The following is a 24,777-nucleotide window of genomic DNA, read 5'->3' as shown; positions in this document are numbered from 1 at the left end:
ATGATGCCATTGCATCCAGCCTCAAGCAGTGATGCCATTGCATCCAGCCTAGGGCAGTGATTGCATCTAAGCCTGGTGCAGTGATGTCATTGCATTGCATGCAGCCCAGAGCAAGTGCTGGTGTGGATAGCAAAGCAGGTGACAGATCCAGTTCTTAGGCATGATGGGAAATAGAAGGAGCACCAGGCAGTCGTGCTGTGCAACAATTCACAAATCCTGGCTGGGGCAATCCACCTGGCCTCTGATGCAGGAAAGCTCAAAGGTATGCGTAAGTGGAACGGACACGGATGACACAAAATACACCCTGTTATGAAGTCATCTAGTTAGAAAGCCTGGCCAATTGTAAGCAAAAAATGTGCCAGTGATTTATCACTGAACATCCTGAAGTGACAACTCAGTAATGGAACTAAAAGATTAGATGCAGTCCATTGGGAAAAAGTCCTGCCATCAGAAATCAAAATTAGTGGCATAAAGAAGAAAGTTGTGTAGGTGATATTTAATCAAACAGGAAACTAGACTAAAAGAGATTTATAACAAAAGAATGATCAAAAAGGACACAAGGGCAACAGGCATATATTAATAGATGTGTACTGGGAAATTTTTTATTTTCAATAGGGGAAGATATTATGAACAAGTCCATGCTTCTGTTCACTAGATGCTCAGTACATTATGTTGAATGATTAAATAGAATATCAGAAAAATTGAGCAACTTTCATAGTACCTACAGGTTTACTTATTTGATCTGTATTTGCTTAAAATAATGTTCTATGTTCTATATGGGATTTAATGCAGTTACAAAGAATTATCAACATGTCAGCTACCATTTTAAATATCCAAACAGGTTTTCAACAAAGCAATTAGAGAGCACTGGTTTGAAGGCACAAAACAAGAAATATATATAAAATATACATGTATCATTTAATCTCAAATTCTTAAATGAACAAACATATATAATATATATTAATATAGATTTAATCAAAGTATGTAAATTATATAGGAAATATAGTTTATTAAATATAATACATTATTATAATAGATTATTTATACAATGTATACGATGATCAAGTCAATGATCACCAAAGACATCTCTGTTTGGTTGATGATGATACATGGATTATTAAAAATATAATTGAAAATATTGAATAAATACAGTTAATCAGGTCTCTTTTTCTTCCTCCAGGGCTTCCCAAAGTTTAGCATTTTTGTTTTTGCTTTTTCCTCTCCCATTATATTTATCTATTTCTAGCAGGGTGGTAGACTGCAGGGTTATACACTTTTTCATTTAGAGATATTTTAGATGGTCTATTGAAACAGAAAATTAAAAATATTAAGGCTACCAGAAGATAACTGAAATTGACTGCAGAACATGACTGAAGAAAAAAGATTTTGTATTTTTACTTGGGAAGAAGAAATACTTAATGCAGCCAGAAGTGAATGCCTAATTGAGGGGCCCCAGAAGTGGGCAGGTCTCTGCAGGGGGTCTTTGTGGAAGTGACTTAACTTTCCTTGAGTTTTACATTCTTATCATCCTTTCCTGGCAGAGGTGTCCTGGAGATTAGAATTAAACAAGAAATGCACCTAGTTCCGTGTCTGGTAAATAATGAGCCCTCAATAAATTTCAGCAATTATTTTAACTAAGGTAGAACTATTGGCTGTTAGTACATCCAGCGCACAATGTTTGACCATCATGTATCAGTCAATGTATTTTTTTTCTTCTAAGTTTGACGTTTACTCTATTAAGACTAACAACAGAAATACGGTAGTAAAAGAATGAGAACAAGCATCCATCTTCATCTTCTAAGTCTGTCTATTGTTATTCGTATAAGAAAGTGCTCTTAACTTTCAGGAATTAAACTGTTTCATTTTGAGAAGCCAAATTCTCCAGTCTTTTCTGAAAGGTGTGGAATGATTTTATGTTAATATGTTTGATGTACAAAAGTTAGAAAATGAACCTCAATTTTTCCAGAGTCAATTTTTCTTTGATTCAGTCCTAAAATCTATAGCCAAAAATGGATAAATATATAAAAACGTAGTACTGTATTTTTTATGTAGATGAAGGTAATTTTATATCAATTCTGTAGCAAAATGTGGTTTTTAAAATGGAAATATAATTTTATTAAAAAGGAATTTTCTTATTTTAATTAATAGTTTCACTTGGTCAATAGCCAATCAATAAATATTCTTTGAGCATTTCTTACTTATTTAGGACATTGTTCTAGGCCCTAAATAACACAATTAAAGAACCAACCCAACAAACAAAAACACAAACAAGAATAAAATCCCTGCTCTCATGCAGTTTACATTCATTTCTTCCACAGAGAAACCACGGGAAGCTTGTTTTGACCCAGGAAATATAATGAATGGGACAAGAATTGGAACAGACTTCAAGCTTGGCTCCACCATCACCTACCAGTGTGACTCTGGCTACAAGATTCTTGACCCCTCATCCATCACCTGTGTGATTGGGGCCGATGGGAAACCCTCCTGGGACCAAGTGCTGCCCTCCTGCAATGGTGAGTGCACGCTTGGGTATTTTCTAGAAATACAACTTTCCTTTAAAATGCAGCATCTCATTGAAGAAATGGTTTCACATTTCAACACGTATTCCTCTCATCAGTGGTGAGGATTGCTTAGAGAGCTAGTGTGGAATGAATATCAGGCATTTATGGATCATTTAATGCAGCTAGTGTGTTAGCCATTCTCATAGGTTTCTGGGAGGAGCAATATTTTTCCTTCACTCATACAGTTTTACATTTTTCACTTCTGTTTTTGTGTGTTCTAGACCTGGTCTTTATAAGAGGTGCTAAATAGCCTTCTCTAGTTACTTCTCTCTCTCTCTCTCTCTCCATATATAAAATACTTACTTCTAGCCGGGCGTGGTAGCTCATGCCTGTAATCCCAGCACTTCAAGAGGCTGAGGCGAGTGGATCGCGAGGTCAGGAGTTCGAGACCAGCCTGACCAACACGGTGAAACCCTGTCTCCACTAAAAATACAAAAATTAACTGGGTGTGGTGGTGCGTGCCTGTGATCCCAGCTACTCAGTAGGCTGAGGCAGGAAAATCGCTTGAACCTGGGCAGTGAGCTGAGATTGTGCCACTGCACTCCAGCCTGGGTGACAGAGCAAGACTCCATCTCATATATATATATGTGTATGTATATACACACACACACATACACAAACACACACATATATATATGAGATGGAGTCTCATATATATATACATACACACACACGCATATATATACATACACACACATATATTTTTACATATATACATATATATTTTTAATATACATATATTTATATATATATACATACATACACACATATATATTTACACCTATTTATCTGTATATATATAGAGAGAGAGAGAGAAAAAACTAATATGTATATATTTGAATGGATATGTCATTTCCCCCCAAAACAGCAATAGTTTGTAATTCCTTAGGAATTAAATTAGTAAAATCGTTGAATCAGCTTTCAAGGACAGACAAAACTAACCTACAGTGATGAAGTCAGACAGCAGCTGCCCTGTGGGTGTAAACTGGGAAGAGTGGGAGGGTAGACTTCCTGGCTGCTGGCCACGGTGCATATCTTCACCTAGGTGGTGGTTTCATGGAGGTCTCCACAGGCAAACACTCCTCAGGCTGTGGACCCATGACTTGTACCTTTACATTTTCATGGTATATATTTAAAAAAGAAGAAGAATGAGGTAGAACTTCATGGCTTGTTGCAGAGACATTCATTTCTAGGGTTATTTTAAGATGAGCTCAAAGACCAGTTTCGTTTGATAAATTATGAAACAAATGTATTTTTCTTAAGACAGCCTAACAATGCTACTGGCAACTTCAGGTCAAATAAACATTTTAAATATTACTGTATAAGAGGCTGGGCGCGGTGGCTCACACCTGTAATCCCAGCAATTTGGGAGGCTGACGTGGGTGGATCACCTGAGGTCAGGAGTTCGAGCCCATCCTGGCTACCATGGAGAAACCCCCTTTCTACTAAAACTACAAAAAATTAGCTGGGCGTGTTGGTGCACACCTGTAATCCCAGCTACTTGGGAGGCTGAGGCAGGAGAATCGCTTGAACCCCGGAGGCAGAGGTTGTGGAAGCTGAGATTGTGCCATTGCAATCCAGCTTGGGCAACAAGAGTGAAACTCTGTCTCAAAAAAAAAAAAAGTATATAAGAAACTAAAATCAAACAAGCAAAACAAAATAAAACAAAACCTACTTCCCTGGCGTGTTCTGCTATTTCTATGTTTCTAAGTCCATTCTCTTATGATCCTGAAACCTTTTAAGTTAAAGAAGCGTAGCTGTCTGGACCCAGCAGTAGAGACTGGCACAGAGTAAGAACTTAGGCCAGGTGTAGTGGCTCACCCCTGTAATCCCAACACTATGGGAGGCCAAGGCTAGTGGATCCCTTGAGCTCAGGAGTTTGAGACCAGCCTGAGCAACATGACAAAACCCCATCTCTACCAAAAACACAATACAAAACTTAGCTGGGTGTGGTGGCTCTTGCCTGTAGTCCCACCTGCTTGGGAGGATGAGGTAGGAGGATCACTGGAGCCCGGTAGGTGAAGGTTTCAGTGAGCCGAGATTGCGCCACTGCACTATAGCCTGGGCAACAGATCGACAGAGGGAGAACGTTATTTTTTGTGTTTTAAAATCGTGATCATAGGCCAGGTTATGCATCAGTCCTTTCTAGTCATGTTTAATTAAAAATTCTGATAGTGTAGTCATTGTGTTACTTGCTTTGGGAGACTTTTGTGAATGGGAAGTTATAGAGTGTTTCTTTTTTAAGTTTATTAAAAACTAAAATAAGAAGCATATGGGAGCTTCAAAGAGAACTCAGCGTGCTCATGGGTGAGGGAGGCAGTGAGCCAGAGTGGCTTTGAGGTAAAGAGAGCCTTTGATCTAGCATTACAGGTCAGGACCAAGGTCTCCCTGGTGCCTGCACAGCCCCCAAAACAGGACGGAGCCAAACTAAGAAGTGGGTGTCACTTGGTGAGGTGGGCACGAGGGAGCTGGAAGTCTCTGCCCAGCACCCACCCTTCCCTGTCCTGGCCCAGGGTGGGCCACACCTCCACCCCCTCCTGTCTTGCCACCAGCCTGGGTGCCCCTCATATCCTGAGCGGCCTGGGCAGTGCATGCCAGTGGTTCTGGGTGCTTGCCCTGTGCTCTTGAGGTTGGCCAGGAGCTGCCTGTGAGCTGCTGTCCAAGGTCTTGAGGATCCTCCCTTCTGGACGAGGCATGGCCAGTGCGGGCAGGGCCGGGCTTGTGAGCCAACGGCAGCACTGAAAGGTGCGCCCTGCAGAGTGACCAGATCTCGCCTCACCTCCTCCCGTCTGTGTCACTCCAGACAAGACTCGCAGGGCTGAGAGCGATGACAGTCTCTAGGTCACAAGTGTTAGGAGGATAAATTCCACAGGCATAAGGCTCCCCAAAACTAGTAAATCTTAATTCTGTATGTAACTGGTTTCCAAAACCATTTTGATGTAACAAAGGGCAATGACCACAAACCCTTTTGATCTGACATGCAATCAATATAACTATTGAGCATGCAACCTCGATCTCTGCCACGCAGTACAGGTACGGACCATCTCAGCAGCTGTTATAGACCACACAATTACTACATGAACACAGACATTTGCAGAGATGGAATTTGAGACCAGACAAAGCTGCTCATGCCTGTAATCTCAGCACTTTGAGAGACTAAGGCAGGAGGATCGCTTGAGGACCGGAATTCAAGAGTAGTCTGGACAACATAGCAAGACCCCATCTCTACAAAAAAAATTAAAATTAGCTGGGTGGGGTGGTGCACACCTGGGGTCCCAGCTACGCGGGAGGCTGTAGTGGGAGTATCACTTGAGCTCTGAAGGTTGAGGCTGCAGTGAGCCGTGACTGGATCACTGCACTCCAGCCTGGGCAACAGGGAAAGACCTTATCTCAAGAAAACAAAAGATGTAATTTTGGGTAAAAGTTATAATTTTCTTTCTTATATCCCAGAAAATGATTTTTGCATCCCCTGGTGTATTTTTTCCCCCACTTCAGATATCTTTAGCAATTATATACAGTCTAGTGTGAGGGAGATAAAAGTAGGTAGCAAAATTGAGGAAAGTTCATGAATTCTGTACTTTTGTTAACTAATAATACAAAAGGCATTTAATTTATATTAAATTCAATTACAGTTGAATTTGTGGGGAGTGATAAAACTTTAGCCATAGAAAAAGCATGGCTAAAGCATTAGTCATAGGAAAAATACCTTTTCTGTGGCTAAAGAAAAAGTATATATGTATACATTTTATGTATGTAAAGTGTATATACATATATAGGTGCGTATATATATGTATAATTATATATAAAGTGTATATACACTTTATATATATTCCTGTCTATGTATTTATACACACACCTATATATTAATTTATACACACATATATAGGAATTATACATACATACATACCTATATATGTATATATATTCACATATATTCCTATATATAGGATATATAATATATACATATTCCTATATATGTATATTCCTACATACATATAGGTCATATATATAAAACCAAATTTTTAATTAGAGATTGTTTCAGTTTCCATGTCTGAAGATCTGTGGAGTGAGGCACAATTTATTTTACCAGTCATCAAAGAGCACAGCGCATGAAACACTGATTTCCCCAAATGGAGGATTCCATTTACATGCAAATAAAGCTTTCTATTCTAAATCTGGAAAGCAGAGATGGTATCTCCTGTAGTGCATCTTGGATCTCTCATGGAGAGCAGCACATTTTGTGCATGAACCAGCACCTGTGATTTATTGAGATCAACAGTTAACCTCGGGGCCTTTTGCTCCACTGTAAATCTTTTGATAGTTCCTGCATCGTGGGATGCAGTTGGTGCATTTTGGGGCAGTTTGTTTTAGATGCTTGGTGTAATGTTTTTCCTGGTTATTCGTCTATTACCTAGAAATTTTGCTTATAGAAGTTTTTCGTAGAATTGTAACTGAAATTGAAGCAAAGGTGAGCCCCTTTCATGGGTCAGAATGACTTCTGTTTGCTAGTTTTGTTTACTCAATTTGGTTCTATGTGGTTGCTTTTATGTACGAGATGTATATATTCTAATTAGCCAAATGGATAAGCAAGCTTCTTGTTACCATTAGCAATGAATGCTTTTGTATGTCTTTATTCATTTAGGAAATAATCTGTTTAATATGTTAATTACCAAATAACAAACATTTATTTATTTTTCTTCTGTTGTTGCATTAAAATAAAATAATTTCTAAGGTGAGAAGCACCAGGCCTGTTTCTTAGATTAGCACAGTAATGCAGACATAACAATTATTAAGAATTAAATAGCCGAGTACAGTGGCTCACACCTGTAATCCCAGCACTTTGGGAGGCCGAGGCAGGCGGATCATAAGGTCAGGAGATCGATAACATCCTGGCTAACATGGTGAAACCCCGTTTCCACTAAAAAATTACAAAAAAATCAGCCGGGCATGGTGGCAGGTGCCTGTAGTCCCAGCTACTCGGGAGGCTGAGGCAGGAGAACAGCATGAACCCGGGAGATGGAACTTGCAGTGAGCTGAGATCATGCCACTGCACTCCAGCCTGGGCCACAGAGCAAGACTCTGTCTCAAAAATAAATAAATAAATAAATAAATAAATAAATAAATAAATAAATATTCTATCCATATTTTTCTAACACAAATGTTGTTCATGTATGAAACATATCATTGTAGTTCTGATGCTTAGCTTTTTGATCTGAGGAAGAATGGACAGGCACAAGCACCATTTATCAAGGTAGTAAAAGACAAAAGTTCTGAGTCAGTTTTCCTTAATTTCATCTTTGACTTTTTAAAAATGTCCTCTATTATCATAAGGCAATGCTCTTTTATTCTATCCTTGCACAAAGTGTTTCTTTGTAGTTATACTCTGAAACATGTATTAGAGTTCTCTAGAAGGACAGAACTAATGGAATAGTTACATATATAAAGGGGAGTATATTAAGCATTAACTCACATGATCACAAATTCCCACAATATGCTGTCTGCAGGCTGAGGAACAAGAAGAGCCATGCCGAGTCCCTAAACTGAAGAACTTGGAGTTCGACGTTCAGGGGCAAGAAGCATCCAGCACAGGAGAAAGATGTAGGCTGGGAGACTAGGCCAGTCTCTCATTTCACATTTTTCTGCCTGCTTATATTCTAGCCATGCTGGCAGTTTATTAGATGGTGCCCACCCAAATTAAGGGTGGGTCTGCCTTCCCCAGCCCACTGACTCAAATATTAATCTCCTTGGGCAACACCCTCACAGACATACCCAGGATCAATACTTTCTATCCTTCACTCCAATCAAGATGACATTCAGTATTAACAATCACAAAACATATGGCCGGGCGTGGTGGCTCACGCCTGTAATCCCAGCAGCACCTTGGGAGGCCGAGGTAGGTGGATCACGAGGTCAACAGATCCAGACCATCCTGGCCAACATGGTGAAACCCTATCTCTACTAAAAATACAAAAATTAGCTGTGTGTGGTGGTGTGCACCTGTAGTCCCCGCTGCTCGGGAGGTTGAGGCAGGAGAATCACTTGAACCTGGGGGGCAGAGGTTGCAGTGAGCTGAGATCACACCACTGCACTCCAGCCTGGTGACAGAGTGATCAGAAGATGTTCTTGAAAAGAATTACTTTGCCATCGTTAATAATTTGGGAATCAAAATTTTGGCCCAGTGATGACATGTTTCCACTTTTTATTTATACTTCTTGTCTAAAATTTAAAACTAATTTTTTTATGGAAAAAGATCATTTGCAAACTGATATGTTTGAATTGTATGTGACTGAGTGCAAATAAAATATATTTTCAATCTTTATTTGTGCTTAGTTTTTTAAAAACTTGAACTCGAAGCTTTTGAGGAAAAGGAAAGATAGTTCTGACATAACCTGGTTGTCTTCACATGGTTAAGGTGGGGAGAAATATCTGAGGGATATATCTGCGTTGGTAGAGTGAGTGATGCCAGCATTCTATTGGAAACCTTTAGTTTTGAAGTTGAGCTTATAGAAATATCCTCCATCTAAAAGTGAAAATAAAATGTTTCTATTTAAAATCGTAAGAAACTAAATAGAAGTGTTTTAGAGAAGTGTTTTAGAGTGATAACATGATTTTGAATTAAGACACTAGCATGAAGGCTGAGCTTATTTAAGTAAAATCTCTGCTAGCTGATCATGAATAGATCAAAGCTGTCAGATGTCTGAGCTGTTTTCCTTTGACTTTTAGAATACAACTTAAGTTTTTCAAGCGATTGTAATGCAGGGATTCAGGAAATTTCTTGACTAATCATTAACAAGGTGCCTTATCCTTAGCATTACCATATTCTAAGGAGCTTAATTCATCATGGAAAATGTTCTGTCCATCAATTAATATTTAACATAATGCTAATTAACATTCAAAGAATTAAACATGTTATCTCTAACTTCTTTATTCTTTGAGGCTTGAAAATTGCCATTGTGGCCGGGCTCAGTGGCTCACGTTTGTAATCCCAGCACTGTGGGAAGCTGAGGCATGCGGATCATGAGGTCAGGAGTTCGAGACCAGCCTGACCAACATCATATCTATTAAAGATGAAAAAAAAAAAATCAGCCAGGTGTGTTGGTGGGCGCCTGTAATTGCAGCTACTCGGGAGGCTGAGGCAAGAGAATCGTTTGAACCCGGGTGGCGGAGGTTGCAGTGAGCTGAGATCATGCCATTGTACTCCAGCCTGGGTGACAGGGCAAGACACCATCTCAAAAAAAAGAAAAAGAAAAAGAAAAAGAAAAAGATAATGGCCATATCAAGAAGAAATGAGCTGTAGAAATATAACCTTTCTGAAATACTGAAGCTAATTCTGAATTCAAATCAGTGGCGGTATATCCAAGATAGGAAGTGCAGTCAGGCCACAGCCAGCATGGTAAGGGTGCAACAGGCTGTCCTGAGTGGCTCCCACGCTGGTCATTGCTCTATGTTAAACAGATGAGGGGAGCTAACTTGGCCCCTTCTCATGTAGAAATATAATGAAATAGAGTACTGGCAATCTAAAGACTGGATATCACATGGCTGGGATTTAATTGGAGGTCTCTTCCATGATGCTTTAAAAAGTGCATTGAATATCTGTGTACAGTGTTTTTCATTTTCTCAGCAAAAGTGAAGCCAAAGTAAATAAGATAACTGGGGGAAAATTAAGACATACCCACACATTCACACTGACATAACCCCCCCCACACACATATACACACATACACAGACATATCCCCCACACACATACACCCACACACACACATACATAGATATAACCCCCCACACACACATACACACACAGACATACGCCCCCACACATACACACACACACACACACACAGATATAAGCCCACACACACACATACACACACACGCAGACATACCCCACACACACATACACCCACACACACACATACACACACAGACATAACCCCCCCACACACATACACACACACAGAGATACCCGCCAACACACACATACACACACACACCCCCACACACACACACATACATACAGACATACCACACACACATATATACACACACCCTACACGCACACATACACACACAGACATACCCCCCCACACATACATACCCCCCACGCACATACACACACACATACACACACAGACATAACCCCACACACACATACACACGCAGACATACCCCACAGACACATACACCCACACACACATACACACAGACATAACCCCCCCCACACACATACACACACATACACCCACACACACACATACACACACAGACATAACTCCACCACACACATACACACACACGGACATACCCCCCAACACACACATATACACACACACACCCCACACACACACACACAGACATACCACACACACATATATACACACACCCCACACACACACATACACACACAGACATACCCCCCCACACATACATACCCCCCACACACATACACACACACACACAGACACACACACTTCTCTATATTTTATAAAACCTAACTTTCTAATGATGGATTCCTTTAGTTTTAAATTGAACTCATAGGAAGAGACCCCAAAAGCATTAGTAATTATGCATGTTGCTTTTACTGAAACTATAAGATGAAACGTTAAAACAAAGAAAATCCCCTAAAAAAACAAAACATTTTTCCTTTGATTCCCATGTTAATATAAAAGTGATAGAAAACTGAAATAATCTTTGTATCTCTTAAGTTAATATGAGGATTGACTTCGAACAGACAACTCCGCGAGACTTTCTAAAATAATTTAATCATTTGTCTTTATAGAACCTATTTTATTATTATTATAGATGTTTCCCTTATTATTTTAATACATCTGAGACATGGTCTTGAAAATAATATTAGGTTTTTCTCCTAAGTTGGATTACTTCTTACCTGGTAAATCTTTGTCTCTCTATGACTTTGATAGCAATACAAAACAAGATTTTAACTTATTATTTTGTTAAGTTTTCAATAAACGTGCTCACGTGTTTGATGTGTTTCAGCTTTGGCTCACCTGTCACGTGCGCTATTATTGCACAGCTCCTAATTCTCGGTTGCTTTTATTTTCAGCTCCCTGCGGAGGCCAGTACACGGGATCAGAAGGGGTAGTTTTATCACCAAACTACCCCCATAATTACACAGCTGGTCAAATATGCCTCTATTCCATCACGGTACCAAAGGAATTCGGTAAGGATGTCCTTGTATTTTTAATTCATTGTCATATTTCCTTTCAGTGTTAATTTTTCTGTCACTTGATAAACAAGTTTTCTAGAGCTTAGTGAAATAGTTCATATAAAAGCAAATGAGTTGCATTTAAGTAGCAGGCTTTCCAAACATATCGCACACAACGTCCATTACAATCCTTTTACCAATGTGATATTAATGCTCACAGTCCCCTCTAGGATTATGATCCGAAATAATCAGAGAGAATTAATTTGGCTTTCTTCTTAGGTTTCCCAAACATGGTTCTTTCAACTGGTTGTTTTTATGAGCAAGGGAGGATTTCTCATAAAGCAGCGGGTGGGTCAGAACTCTGTGTACATGTCTGTGCATGAACGGCACGTACATTCAGTGAACTCAGTAACCAGATCATGATCGAAATCACTGCATCCTGGAGTCAACCTGTAAGTGCTCAGGGATGGAGAAGCAGGCAGAGTCCTGACTGTTTCACCTGCTGAACCCTGACTTTCTGTTTCCCTCCTAAACATTGCTTCCAATTCCAGCTAATTTTCCAAAATGACTTCATTTCCAGAAGGGCCTTCCCTGGTCGCTCTGCACTTCATTTATGCAATGCTCTCTCTCACTCTTGACCAGGACAATTTATCTTGGATCAGATTCTTTTCTGGAGTAAACCAGATAGTAGCTGTCATCATCTTAAAGACTATTTCCCTCTTTCCGATAGGAAAATTAAAAACGCTACATAGTCAAGGTTTTTATTTATGTCTGAGACAGCACTCACTCTGCATATAAAGCAGGTAAAAATTCTAATGTTAGACGTATTTGAGGTAAAGCATTTTTAACATGTGACAAGAAAGTTATTTGATGTGTAAGAAACTTGTGTGTGGGAGCCAGTGTTTTTGTAAACTTCTATTGTGTGATGATTCCCGGGCCTCTTACGAATGTAATGCACACCCTCCCCAAGCCTTGCTGTTCCCTTTGTTGTGATAAATGGACAATAATACTTAAAATGGGTTCTGGATTCCAACTTTTTAAGTTGGACCAAATTCTTTAAAGTCCCTCATTTAACTTTAGCCTTAATTCTGAATTTGAGTGAAATTTTTTTTTTTTTTTACCTAAATGCTCAGCAGTATTCCCCTGATTATCACAAAAAAGTCTTCTGTTCATGGAAACATGACAAAATATATTTATTACAATGGAATTTAGCAGCCATATTCTATGATTTTAGTTAAATACAAAATATTATTGTCATCATTACACAATTAAAATTTTTCAGCTAAAAAAGTCATACTCATGTCCTAAATATCGCTTATAATTTCCCAATCTGAAAAGTTTAATCACACAAACGATCACATCCTATCTGGCAGAAAGCTTCAGCGTGAAATAACGTAGTTACCGCGAATCTTTAATGAAAATGCATTCTGTCTCATCTTTTACTTCCTTTCCCCATTCCTTACACTTTCCTGAGAAATAAACTAATTAACTAAACAATTAATCTCACAGTATTTGTAAGTCCAGGGATGCAAAGGTGAAAGGAATCTGGTCCATGTCCCTGGCAGGCTTATGGTGAGGGGTGAGGCAGATGTGCAATCCAGACACTACGGGGTGATGTGATCCTTACCAGGTAGGAAGAGGCTGCTCCCTGTCTGTCAACACAGGCTGAAAATGCGAAGCGATATTATTAATAAGACAGGTCTTCAGATAACCCAGTTTCCTCTATACTCATCCAAAAGCATAGCCAAGAATTCTTTCTAAAACACAAATCTAAGCATGTTAGTGTCATGATAAACATCCTTAGTCACTCCTTTTACTTATGGAGCAAACTGTTTTCAGGGTGGCCTTTGAGATCCTTGCCACAGGCCTTTGCATTCCAATCCCCCTGTTTTTTATCCACGGAGTGTTAGCTGAAGTTGACTATTTGCTGCATTTGTCCCCGCCACCATTTTGCTTTTTGTATTCCATTTGCTGATATAATTTCTTATATTCCATTCTTCCACTAATCCTTCTTGCTGATAGTGCCATCCCCACACCATGAAGCATTGACATTTCCCGCGGCTGAAGCCCCATAACCCTTTGTTCTTTCTTCTCATCACATTCTCATGATTTCCGGCAGCAGCGTAGATAGCACTGAACAGCTTTTCTCTCTTGGCAATTGAGTTTGCTCACTGGGGCTGAGTGTGAGTGACGGGTTAGAACCCAGGTGAAGGAGGTTCCTCAAGGAAGACGTTGGGGCCATGTCCAGAATGAGCTGGGCATTCTGGCTCCTGACATCTTGTACTCAAAATCCATGTTTGTCTTGGAAATTACCAAACACGTTAGAGCATGATAGTCCTAAGACCATGTTACTATCGCCTTCCCTCCTTTTTTCTTAGTTTCTAGTATGAGGTGGATGTTAGCTAAATATTTCTTGAAAAAGAGTAGAAATTATCTGTGGATGATTCACTTTTGTGACCCAAGTTTTGGGCCTCCAGTATGATAAAAATCTAATGAACTTGGGGAGGTGGTGGGTGGGTTAGGATGGTATGAGCAAGATCTGTAGAGAAATTATTAAGTCCTCTCCCTCTCTAATTCCTGAAAAAAGTTTTTAGAGCATTTCATCTATTGGGAAAATTCACCTAGCCTACATGCCTTCTTTGTGTTTTTCTCTGGGAAATTATAAAATCTTAAAAGACAAGTTATATTAGATATGTGTGTATGGAGTTGGTTACATAAATATATGTATGTGTGTCTATACACACATGGGCACACACACAGTTAGATTACTTCCGTCATACTAACAAATATCAACAGTAATTCTTTCCATTGGAATTCTGACACACACAACTAGTGCACACACCTCCATTTCTTGTTCATAATGGCTTAGAATGATTGTAGTGCAAATCTTACAATAAATAAGAAAAGAATTAGTTGTTCATTGCTTGTAAATATATACCAAATCACAGGTTTTCCTGCAAATATAAAGGCCCTCTGTATCATCAATCTGAATACACAGCATCAGTTAAATTTGAAGTCACAAAGCATGTAGTTATGTTTTACTTGGAGGAGGTGTGTTCACACACCTTTCATAACCTGTAGGATACATGAAATTGTAGAGTGGAAAACAGCAAGGGATTCCTATTATAAGCCACAGAATCACGTGTAGAAGTCAGTGTGTATGAATACGGCAACGTATTAATGTGAATTTGGCATTATAATAATCTTTTGTGAGGAATTTTAAATTCCTCATCAGATCATCATGGGGTTTAATCTTTTGCTTATTTTTCATTGAATACAATGTTGCTAAATATTTGAAAATATAGGGAAGTCTTCACAGATATTCTTTTTTTTCTCTTGAGACAGAGTCTCACTCTGTTGCCCAGGCTGGAGTGCAGTGGTACAATCTCAGCTCAGTGCAACCTCCGCCTTCCAGGTTCAAGCCATTCTCCTGCCTTAGCCTCCCGAGTACCTAGGATTACAGGCACCCACCACCAAGCCCTGCTAATTTTTGTAGTTTTAGTAGAAACAGGGTTTCACCATGTTGGCCAGGCTGGTCGCAAACTCCTGACCTGAAGGTGATCCACCTGCCTCAGCCTCCCAAAGTACTGGGATTACAGGCCTGAGCCACCACATCCATCCCATATATTCTTAATGTTGTGTTTATTAAAACAAAAACATTCCTCATTTAATGTTCAAATTGGAAATAAAACAGTATTTTTTTCTTTTATTAAATGCCAAAAGTCAAGAAGCAAAGTAAAATAGTTTTGTCAACTGAAAACTTAGAAAGCAGAGAAAATAAGTTAATATTTATTTTTTACCAAATTCTTAGGATAATGATCCATTGGGGCAATTAATAGATATTCAATGAAATCAAAAATCTCCGTTTTGTTTTCTTAGAGCATCTTGTGCCAACATCCCACCTCTTATTTTTTAGTGGTCTTTGGTCAGTTTGCCTATTTCCAGACAGCCCTGAATGATTTGGCAGAATTATTTGATGGAACCCATGCACAGGCCAGACTTCTCAGCTCGCTCTCGGGGTCTCACTCAGGTAAGTCTTAAAGAATTTTGCCATTAATTTAGTTTAGACAGCTAGGGAGATTAATTTTTAACTTGTCTGTTTCTTTTGCTTTGTTTTGATGAATGAGAAATGTAATCATTTTTGAATTTGCGTGTGTGCTTAGAAAAATCTTATTTTAGATGTAAGATCTCAAAAGTGTGTTTATCTCACACATAAAATCACCTGCTTTTATCATCTTACTAAGATTGCAGAAAATATAATATTTATCTCAGTAAAAGGTGCAAAGATCCGAAAAAGAGGGTGGGATAATCGACTATCATCCGTGTTTAATTTTGTATCCCATGTGTCTTAACCTTCCTTCTGGAGATAAAAATGATAAACGTTTCAGTCTAAATCATTCTAAGCCTATAAGTCCTACATAGAGAGACCCATTAATAGCCACACATGTATACGTGTTCACATGTATACATGCATACATTTATCCATACATACACGCAAACACACATGAGCCCCCATAAAACATGGAATGTTATTTCACGACTTATTTTTATCCCATTCTTACCCTTAAAATCACATATAGAAGTCTGTCTCTAACAAACACGGTATGCACCCAATGCCCTTACTCTGAGTTCTGAATGGTATTCAGTCGGTTTAATATAGCACAATGTAACCCCACTTTTAATTGATGACCTACCCCTTATTTGTACTGATATATTTTCATCATTTACTAAATCAATTTTTTACTAATTTGCCTAGTAAACGATATGCATCACAAGCTTTGACCAATTAAGGTTAGGATTTGATTATATTTCCAGGTTTTCTCTATTTTATTATTAACTGAAAGTCTTAAGACCTATGTTTTGTTATTTTCTACCAAGGTTCAATGATGTATCTAAGAATGCATCAGAGGATACACATTAAATATGTTGATTGTTAGTAACACGTTGTCCTCTAAAAAGCTTAGGCCAATTCACACACCTCCCACGACTGCTTGAGACAGACTCTTCCACATTTTATATGTACTTTTATATATTTTTTATTTTTATTTTATTATTATTATTATTATTTTTTGAAACAAAGTCTCACTCACTCTCTTGCCCAGACTAGAGTGCAGTGCCACCATCTTGGCTTACTGCAACCTCCATCTCCCAGGTTCAAGCGATTCTCCTGCCTCAGCCTCCTGAGTGGCTGGGATTAGGCATGCACCACCACGCCTGGCTAATTTTTGTTTTTTTAGTAGAGACGTGGTTTCCCCATGTTGACCAGGCTGGTCTCAAACTCCTGGCCTCAAGTGATCCACCAGCTTCAGCCTCCCAAAGTGCTGGGATTACAGGTGTGAGCCACCTCACCTGGCCTATACGTGCTTTTAAAGGTTAAAAATATACTTCAGAAGGCCTTTTCTGAATCTTTTAATTTAAAAAAAATCATCTTTGGATTCAGTTACTTTTAAAAAATTTTTAAGTAAAATTCTTTTAATTTTAACTAAAATCAAATTAAGGTGATTCTGAGCAAATGATTCACCCTTTACTTCTGTCTACTGTATTATATAGGCCTACCATTGGTGCTTTCTTCAAAAGAAATCATAAGCGAAATAATGATTACAGTATATTTTAATCAAATGCACTGCCTATTCTTGCCTAAGACAGAGTTTTTAATCTTTATAAAAACAACATATTTGAGTTTTAAACCATAAAGTGAAAATGTTTTAAAAGTTCAAAAAATAAATGTAAAATTTCGACTTTATCACCATTTTCCAAAATACTACCGTCCCCCACGGTGCCGTGTGTTTTCTGAATCCCACGTACTGTCTCTGTTTTCGTTTCTAGGGGAAACATTGCCTTTGGCTACGTCAAATCAAATTCTGCTCCGATTCAGTGCAAAGAGCGGTGCCTCTGCCCGGGGCTTCCACTTCGTGTATCAAGGTAAGCGTCACTCCACATGTCTCCACATGTCACTGTGGTCTTTCCTGATGCTGCACACACGGCTAGTCTCAGACAAAGCACTCAAAACATCTCAGCTGCATTTTTGTAATATTTAAGGAGTTGAAGGTGTTCATACGTTTATAATAAAATTATTTAATAAAAATATTACATTTTTTGACAGTTGAAACTCATATTTCTACTACAAAAACACAATAATATCTAATTTATCAGGCACTAGAAGGGAATAAATATTGATCATATTACCTTTCTGTAGCTCTTCACATCTCATAAGATGACTTCAAATACAGTATTTTATCTAACTACGTATTTTGAAATAGTTTAGATCTTAGGAACAATATAGGACATATATTTAAAATGCATTATACAATTTCACATTTTATTATAAAAACTAAGCTTAAATGGAAATTTAACAAAACAAAACAAAAAACAAAATATCATGCATGCATCTCTTATCCTAACTAAATACCTATTTTATTGTGTTTGTGTTTTATTAACTTTGGGTACTTTTACACCTTTATACTTATCTTTTAATTTAAACCTTTTAAAAAATATTTGAGATTGCTCAAAGATTCTGAAAAGTAAAGAATTTTCTCCTAATTTGTTTCACTTTTGTTTTGCATTGAAAAAATGACCACATAAACTGTTCATACACTTTCGGAAGCTTGGAGTAAGTCTTTGCGTGGAGCTTGTCATGACTGTGAAGGTTGAGATCTGGAAGAAATGATCATGTTCAGAGATAAACTGTGTGTTCAAAAATAAGAAGCAATATTTAGTTTTTCTAGGTCTCAGTTTTGCTGGAGGCTACAGATACTAATGGCCACTGTTAAGTATTTTCTTCAGATCTGGAGAAAAATTTTTTCTTAGCAATGGTTTCTTTCCTTTAATAAAGATTCCTCCAGAAAACATTATTGATACTATTATGTATTTTTTAAAAAGATGGAGTATAACAGTGTTATATTATGTATCAATCATTTCTAATCATCTCAAATTGGGAAATTCATGACTTCAAAACAGTTCAGTGTAAAAACCCTTCAGTTTTCAGCAATTAGGTAATTTAAAGAGTAATGGGAAGATAATGAGGATGATGCTTAACAGTTAATCAGGAGACAAAGATCTCTCTGATCCTGTGTAAGTAGCCATTGAATGAATGGAGATGCTAATGCATTAAAAGGTGTTACATTGTTATAAGTTACACCTTTTATTAAAATGTAAATAATTACCCAGTAGTTTTTAAAAATGGACTTTATTAGAGAGTGGCCTGTTGAAACAACCCGTCTCTTACTACTTCTAATTTTTGCAAATAAATTCTATCTGACTTTGCAAAAGCGGAATCATGTTTAGACCAGTTTGTGAGATGTGTAAGGAAACTAGGCTGCCTCAACATTTTTTCTCCTGGAAACACTCAAGTGACTGACCTTGTCTGCCTTTATAAGGGGCTTTCCTTGGTTTTTGATAAAGATTATAAAATCTATCCCATCATCAGACAATATATTGCATGCAAATATCCTGGTGTCTTATATGCAAATGTTGTCCTTGGTAGGCATGTATTTTAAAAATTATGCTTATTTAAAGTAATACGTTTTCATCAAAATGTCAAAGATACAGAAAAGTAGAAAGAAAAGAACGTCATTTATAGAGGAAATTTATTTTTCTTGTCCTCAAGAGTATATGACGACTCTAACATCCTCAATATTTTATAAATTTCTAATATACCTCCTTCTCTTGCTTTGCTCCTACTAGTGTGTTTATGCAGAAAATTGATGTCTTTTTGTCAAAACTAAGTTTTTTTGGAAGAACTAGAATCATAAATGCAACTTATAAATTACTCAACAGCAATGGTAAAAGTTTTGCATACACATGAAAAGTTAAATTGAACATTGCTTCTTGAAAGACAGTAGTTCCATTGAAGCCTAAAAAGTATTTGAAGCCGGGTGCGGAGGCTCACGCCTGTAATCCCAGCACTTTCGGAGGCCGAGGCGGGCGGATCACGAGGTCAGGAGATCGAGACCATCCTGGCTAACACGGTGAAACCCCGTCTCTACTAAAAATACAAAAATTAACTAGGGGTGGTGCTGGGCGGCTGTAGTCCCAGCTACTCGGGAGGCTGAGGCAGGAGAATGGCCTGAACCCGGGAGGCGGAGCTTGCAGTGAGTGGAGATCGCGCCACTGCACTCCAGCCTGGGCAACACAGTGAGACTCCGTCTCAAAAAAAAAAAAAATTATTTGAGCTATATTATAGAAAAATATTCTAAACAGTGCTTTCATACACCATTACAGCTTCATTCATTCATAAACAAATTCAGCTTCAAATTGCACACAGACTTTATGTCTTCCGTGGTTGTAGGATAGCTAACCCTTGTTAACAGACACAGTTCTGTTATAAAGAGCTGCTGGGGACTGCTGTGAAATATGTTTGCAACAGCGTCAGTGTGCAAAAAACGTGTGACTCCAGACATGCACAGATCATGGTCTCTAGCCTTCTGCCTCCCACCTCCCATGTCATCCTGGTTAGTAATGTGAAGACAGAATTAATGATGATGTTACCATCTTTCTGAACTTCTGAAGCAATGTAAGTCTAGAGGCTCTTTAATGCAGTATTCTAGTTAATCTATGCAATTGCTGGGGTTTTGTGTGTTTTCCACACTTCTTGAGAGCAGATGGGTACATTTGGAAAGCATGAGAGAAGGTGTGAGTGAGATCATGGGGTGCCCCACAGAAGGCTGTGGCCAGTGACCCTTCAGAAAGGGATAACCCTTCAGCATGCATGTATCCATGGTGAGCCAGCACTTGCCAGGAGCTTCTCTTATCTTTAGTTTGCTGCCGTTGAATGAACGGGCATGGTCATTATCCACTCTCCCAGGAATGAAACGCTCACAACTCACTGGTCTCCAGTGATGGAAGGAGCAGTGTGGAGACTGAGATGAGTGACCTGCATTACCAACAAGTTTCAGTGATTATGGAGCACTGTTTGCAGCTGTGGCTCAGGCATGAGTCCTGCCTGCCCAACCTTTCACCCCACTCTGAATCAGCAACCACTTCATCAGCTGTGATATAATCAAATAGAATTGAGAAGCTAAAGCTATGGTGAGAAGCTGGCATGAAAAGAAATCTAATTATTCCCCTCCTGAAGTATAAGAGTATCTGTAATGGTTTTGTTACCGGAAAGGGGTGCGGATCCAGACCCCAAGAGAGGTTCTTGGATCTCACGCAAGAAAGAATTTGGGGGGAGTCCATAGAGTAAAGTAAAAACAAGTTTATTAGGAAAGTTAAGGAATACAGAACGGCTAATCCATCGAGCAGCGGCATGGGCCACTCAGCTGCTTATACTTGCTATTATTTCTTGATTATATGCTAAATGAGGGATGGATTATTAGTGAGTTTTCTGGGAAAGGGGTAGACAATTCCTTCAACTAGGATTTCTCTCCTTTTTAGACCCTTTAGGGTGACTTCCTGGCATTGCCATGGCATTTGTAAACTGTCATCGTGCTGGTGGGAGTGTCTTTTAGCATGCTAATACATTATAATTAGTATATAATGAGCAGTGGGGATGACCACAGGTGACTTTAGTCGCCATCTTGGTTTTGGTGGATTTGGGCCGGCTTCTTTACGGCGTCTTTTTATCAGGAAGGTCTTTGTGACCTATACCTTGTGCCGACCTCCTACCTCATCCTGTGACTTAGAACACCTGACCTCCTGTGAATTTAGCCTGGTAGGTCTCAGCCTGGTTTTATACAGCCCCTATTGAAGATGGAGTCACTCTGGATCAAACACCTCTGACAGTTTAAATATTCCAAGTCTGAACCATGACTACATTTTTTCCCTGCATTAGCAAGCTTTCTTGAAGACATGGGAGATACACAATTCTTGCTTTTAAATGTTGAATATGTTCAGCTTTGTACATTTGCTTTTTGGCATCAAGCAGAAAGTGTTTTATACCAGTTTCTTAGCTCCCGGGAATTCCTCGAGTATTCACAGTGGAGGAGACTCCTGTAGCTTCCCCTCTTCTCCCTAAGTTCCCTGGCCTTGTACCATCAAGCAGGGACTGGCAGGACCTGCATTACTGGCCGTGGTTATACAGGTTTAGGGATCTTTGTCATTTCACAGAAAATATATTACACCGAAAATCAACATATTCTTAGACGCAATGCAAAAGCCGAACATCACACAAACTGTTTCTTAGTAACTCCAGCACAGTCTGCTTCTTCCAGGATTAGAAGAGGCCATTGATTCTATGCCATTAAGTAATTACATTGCATTTAGAGACTTTGCTTTGGCCTGTAATTCATGTCTTTCAACATTAGAATCAATCCGCCTGAAAACAGAGGCCAAGGGAGGCAGAGCCCACATCCTTCTCTTTCCTGCCTGCTCCCAGGCTCCTGCGGATTTAAGACAGGGTGGTCACAGCTGCCCACCCTGCCCTGTCTTCTCCCGCATCCCTCTGATGTGCATGATTGACTGTGTCTCAGTAAACCTTCATATTGGAGAGTACCTCATCCATGCTACTTTTTTCAATTGTCTTATATTTATGCATGGCTGTTTTCATAAAAGGCCTATTTCTGTAATTTGTTTCAACATAGAATTCAATGCTGCTTTCAGTTCCTTCCAGATCACACACTCACACCAAAATGAGTAAACTGCAAGGATTTACTGTACATTTTAAAGGGAAAAGGAAACCATATTTCTATATTGAACCCCTTCCGCAGCGCCCAGCTTGTAAATGTCTATTGGCCAGGACTTTTTCAAGTCATGTTTTCCGGGTCACCATCTCTAACCTGGGTTCTCCTCTGCCAGGCTCCTCACCTGAAGCAGCACCTGCATCCCAGGCTCAGGAGCTCAAGGTTTCTTTTTCCAGGGTCTTCTGCTGGAAAGACTCGGTCTCTTTAGCATTCATGGAAATATAGTTAATTAGGCCAGTCATGGTGGCTCATGCCTATAATCCTAGCACTTTGGGAGGCCAAGGCAGGCAGATTATCTGAGCTCAGGAGTTCGAGACCAGCCTGGTTAACATGGCGAAATCCCATCTCTACTAAAAGTACAAAAAAAAAAAAATTATTAGCCAAGTGTGGTGGCATGTGCCTGTAGTCTCAGCTTCTTGAGAGGCTGAGGCAGGAGAATTGCTTGAACCTGGGAGGTGGAGATTGTAGTGAGCCTAGATCATACCTCTGTACTCCACCCTGGGTGACAGAATGAGACTCCACCTCAAAAATGAAATGAAATAAAATAAAATAAAATGGTTAATCAAATGGTCTCCCGAAAATAAACAGAGCTAAAAACACAGAAATATTTTTTTCTCAGTTTGGGTAGGAAAGATGTACATTAAGAATTTCTTTACTTGAGGTTATTTCTGGGCAGGCAAATACATGTTTTGATTGATTTTCCCTTGGTTTCTTCTTCTTTTTAGATGGCATGAATTATATGGCTTAGTTAGTTTTCCACATCTAAAAACTCACATTTGTATCAAGAGCCTATAAAATGCATATTCTTTGCAAAGAAGAAGAAATGTAAAATTTTGCTTGCAATTCAGTGATGTATGTTTTAATTCATTGACTAGTAATGGCTTGTCCAACCTGATTTTTCAACGATGCGAGAGGAATGATTTTGAGATAGAAAATGTCCCTCAGTCACTACATCAAAAAGAAAACTGCTTCACTTAGGTATTGCAAGTGAGTCCTACATGCACTCAGATTTGTTTTATGATTGTTGTTGTGGTTTTCACATCGACTGTAACAGAGGTGCAGTAAAGGAGCAGCATCTATCTGTAGCTTAGAGCATTTGTGGTGTTGAAGGGTGATCATCAAACCTGTCACAACATGCTTCTGGCTTTTCCCCGACAGATGAGCACACATTTGCGCCGCTTCCCACTTTCAGCCCCTCAAAGCCCCAGAGGAGGGCGTTCTGCCTCTGAAGAAACACGGTTGTCTGGCCTGAGAAGTCAGTCATTTTGTTGATCACCCTGTATTCCAGGCTGACCTCATTCCTGCTCACTTTTCCACTGGCTGATTTCAATTTGGCTTCACAGCAGTGTGAAATATTTCCTAAAGGATAGAGAATGATGACGACAGACGATAGAATTTTTCTCTCGGATGCCGTCTGAAATGTCCAGGTGAAGGGCCAGACCCAGAGGACGGGCGGGGAGGATGTAGTTACGCAGCACCGTCTGATTTCCACCCACCCCCTGCCCAGACGTTCCGTGGAGCTGTGATGTCTCAATTCCACAGCTTCTCCCTGCCTCCCTATCCTACTGTCTCAAATCCTTACAATTGGTGTCCTCACTTTCCAAACTTCTTCCTCTAAAAAACATTATTTGTCATGTTAGCCAGTTGCAGGTGTTATTCATGTATTGTCATTTTCCTTGAAAATAGACCACTCTGAAGTTCGTGAAGAAAGTTAATAGTGACTTGTGTACAAATGACCCTTGGTGCTGTATTTCTCCTCATTTTGGGAACTTGGAAAGACAGTGATACCCTGTATCTCTCAAAGGTACAAATATGTTTGCATAGCTCTCAAATATATTTGTATAGCTCCCAGATATACAAGTGAGAGATGCAATACCTGAAGCCTCTTCGATAAGTGCAACCTTTGCCACGATAGCAGGTATTTTGTAAGCAATCTAGCGTAAGTAGAAAAACTGGCAATAGCTCTTCATTTTGTGGAAGATCCTTGCGATGATTGTGCAAGCCTCTATGGGATATCTTTTTTTTTCTTCATGCCATTATTCAACTCTAACAAAATACTCAAGCATGCAAACATGACACAACTAATTTCAAGAAATATTTTGTTATATGGATTGAGCGTCCCTAATCTGAATATCCAAAATTCAAAATGCTCCAAAATCAGCTTTGTTTTGAGCACCAACATGACTCCGCAAAGGAAAAATTTCACACCTGACCTCACGTGATGGACGAATCACAATAGAAAATGCAGTCAACACTTTGTCTCATGCACAAAATTATTTAAAATATTGCATTTGTATTTTAAAATATAAAATATTGTATTTGTATTTTAAAATATAAAATATTGTATAAAATGGCTGCCCACCAGAACTTCTCCGTTGTGCCATAGTGCTGCCTCTCATGCCTCTCTCCAGGCTACATAAATCCATCTGGCTCG

General features: G+C 39.1%; 1 protein-coding gene across 3 annotated transcripts in view; it reads left to right on the top strand.

The window, feature by feature from the left end:
* The window catches only part of CSMD1 (CUB and Sushi multiple domains 1), a 2,064,385-nt gene that overhangs the window by 1,783,236 nt on the left and 256,372 nt on the right, over window positions 1-24,777 (top strand). For all 3 annotated transcript variants that reach the window (XM_054657204.2, XM_016960221.4, XM_054657205.2), the window contains 4 exons: window positions 2,319-2,513; window positions 11,623-11,739; window positions 15,641-15,754; window positions 17,551-17,646. In XM_054657204.2, the coding sequence (XP_054513179.1) occupies window positions 2,319-2,513; window positions 11,623-11,739; window positions 15,641-15,754; window positions 17,551-17,646 (522 nt within the window). The remainder of the gene's footprint in view (window positions 1-2,318; window positions 2,514-11,622; window positions 11,740-15,640; window positions 15,755-17,550; window positions 17,647-24,777) is intronic.

This window comes from Pan troglodytes, chromosome 7, assembly GCF_028858775.2.
Source record: "Pan troglodytes isolate AG18354 chromosome 7, NHGRI_mPanTro3-v2.0_pri, whole genome shotgun sequence".
NCBI lineage: Eukaryota > Metazoa > Chordata > Mammalia > Primates > Hominidae > Pan > Pan troglodytes.
The sequence above is the reverse complement of the archived record's forward strand: the minus strand, read 5'-3'. Positions and strand labels throughout refer to the sequence as shown.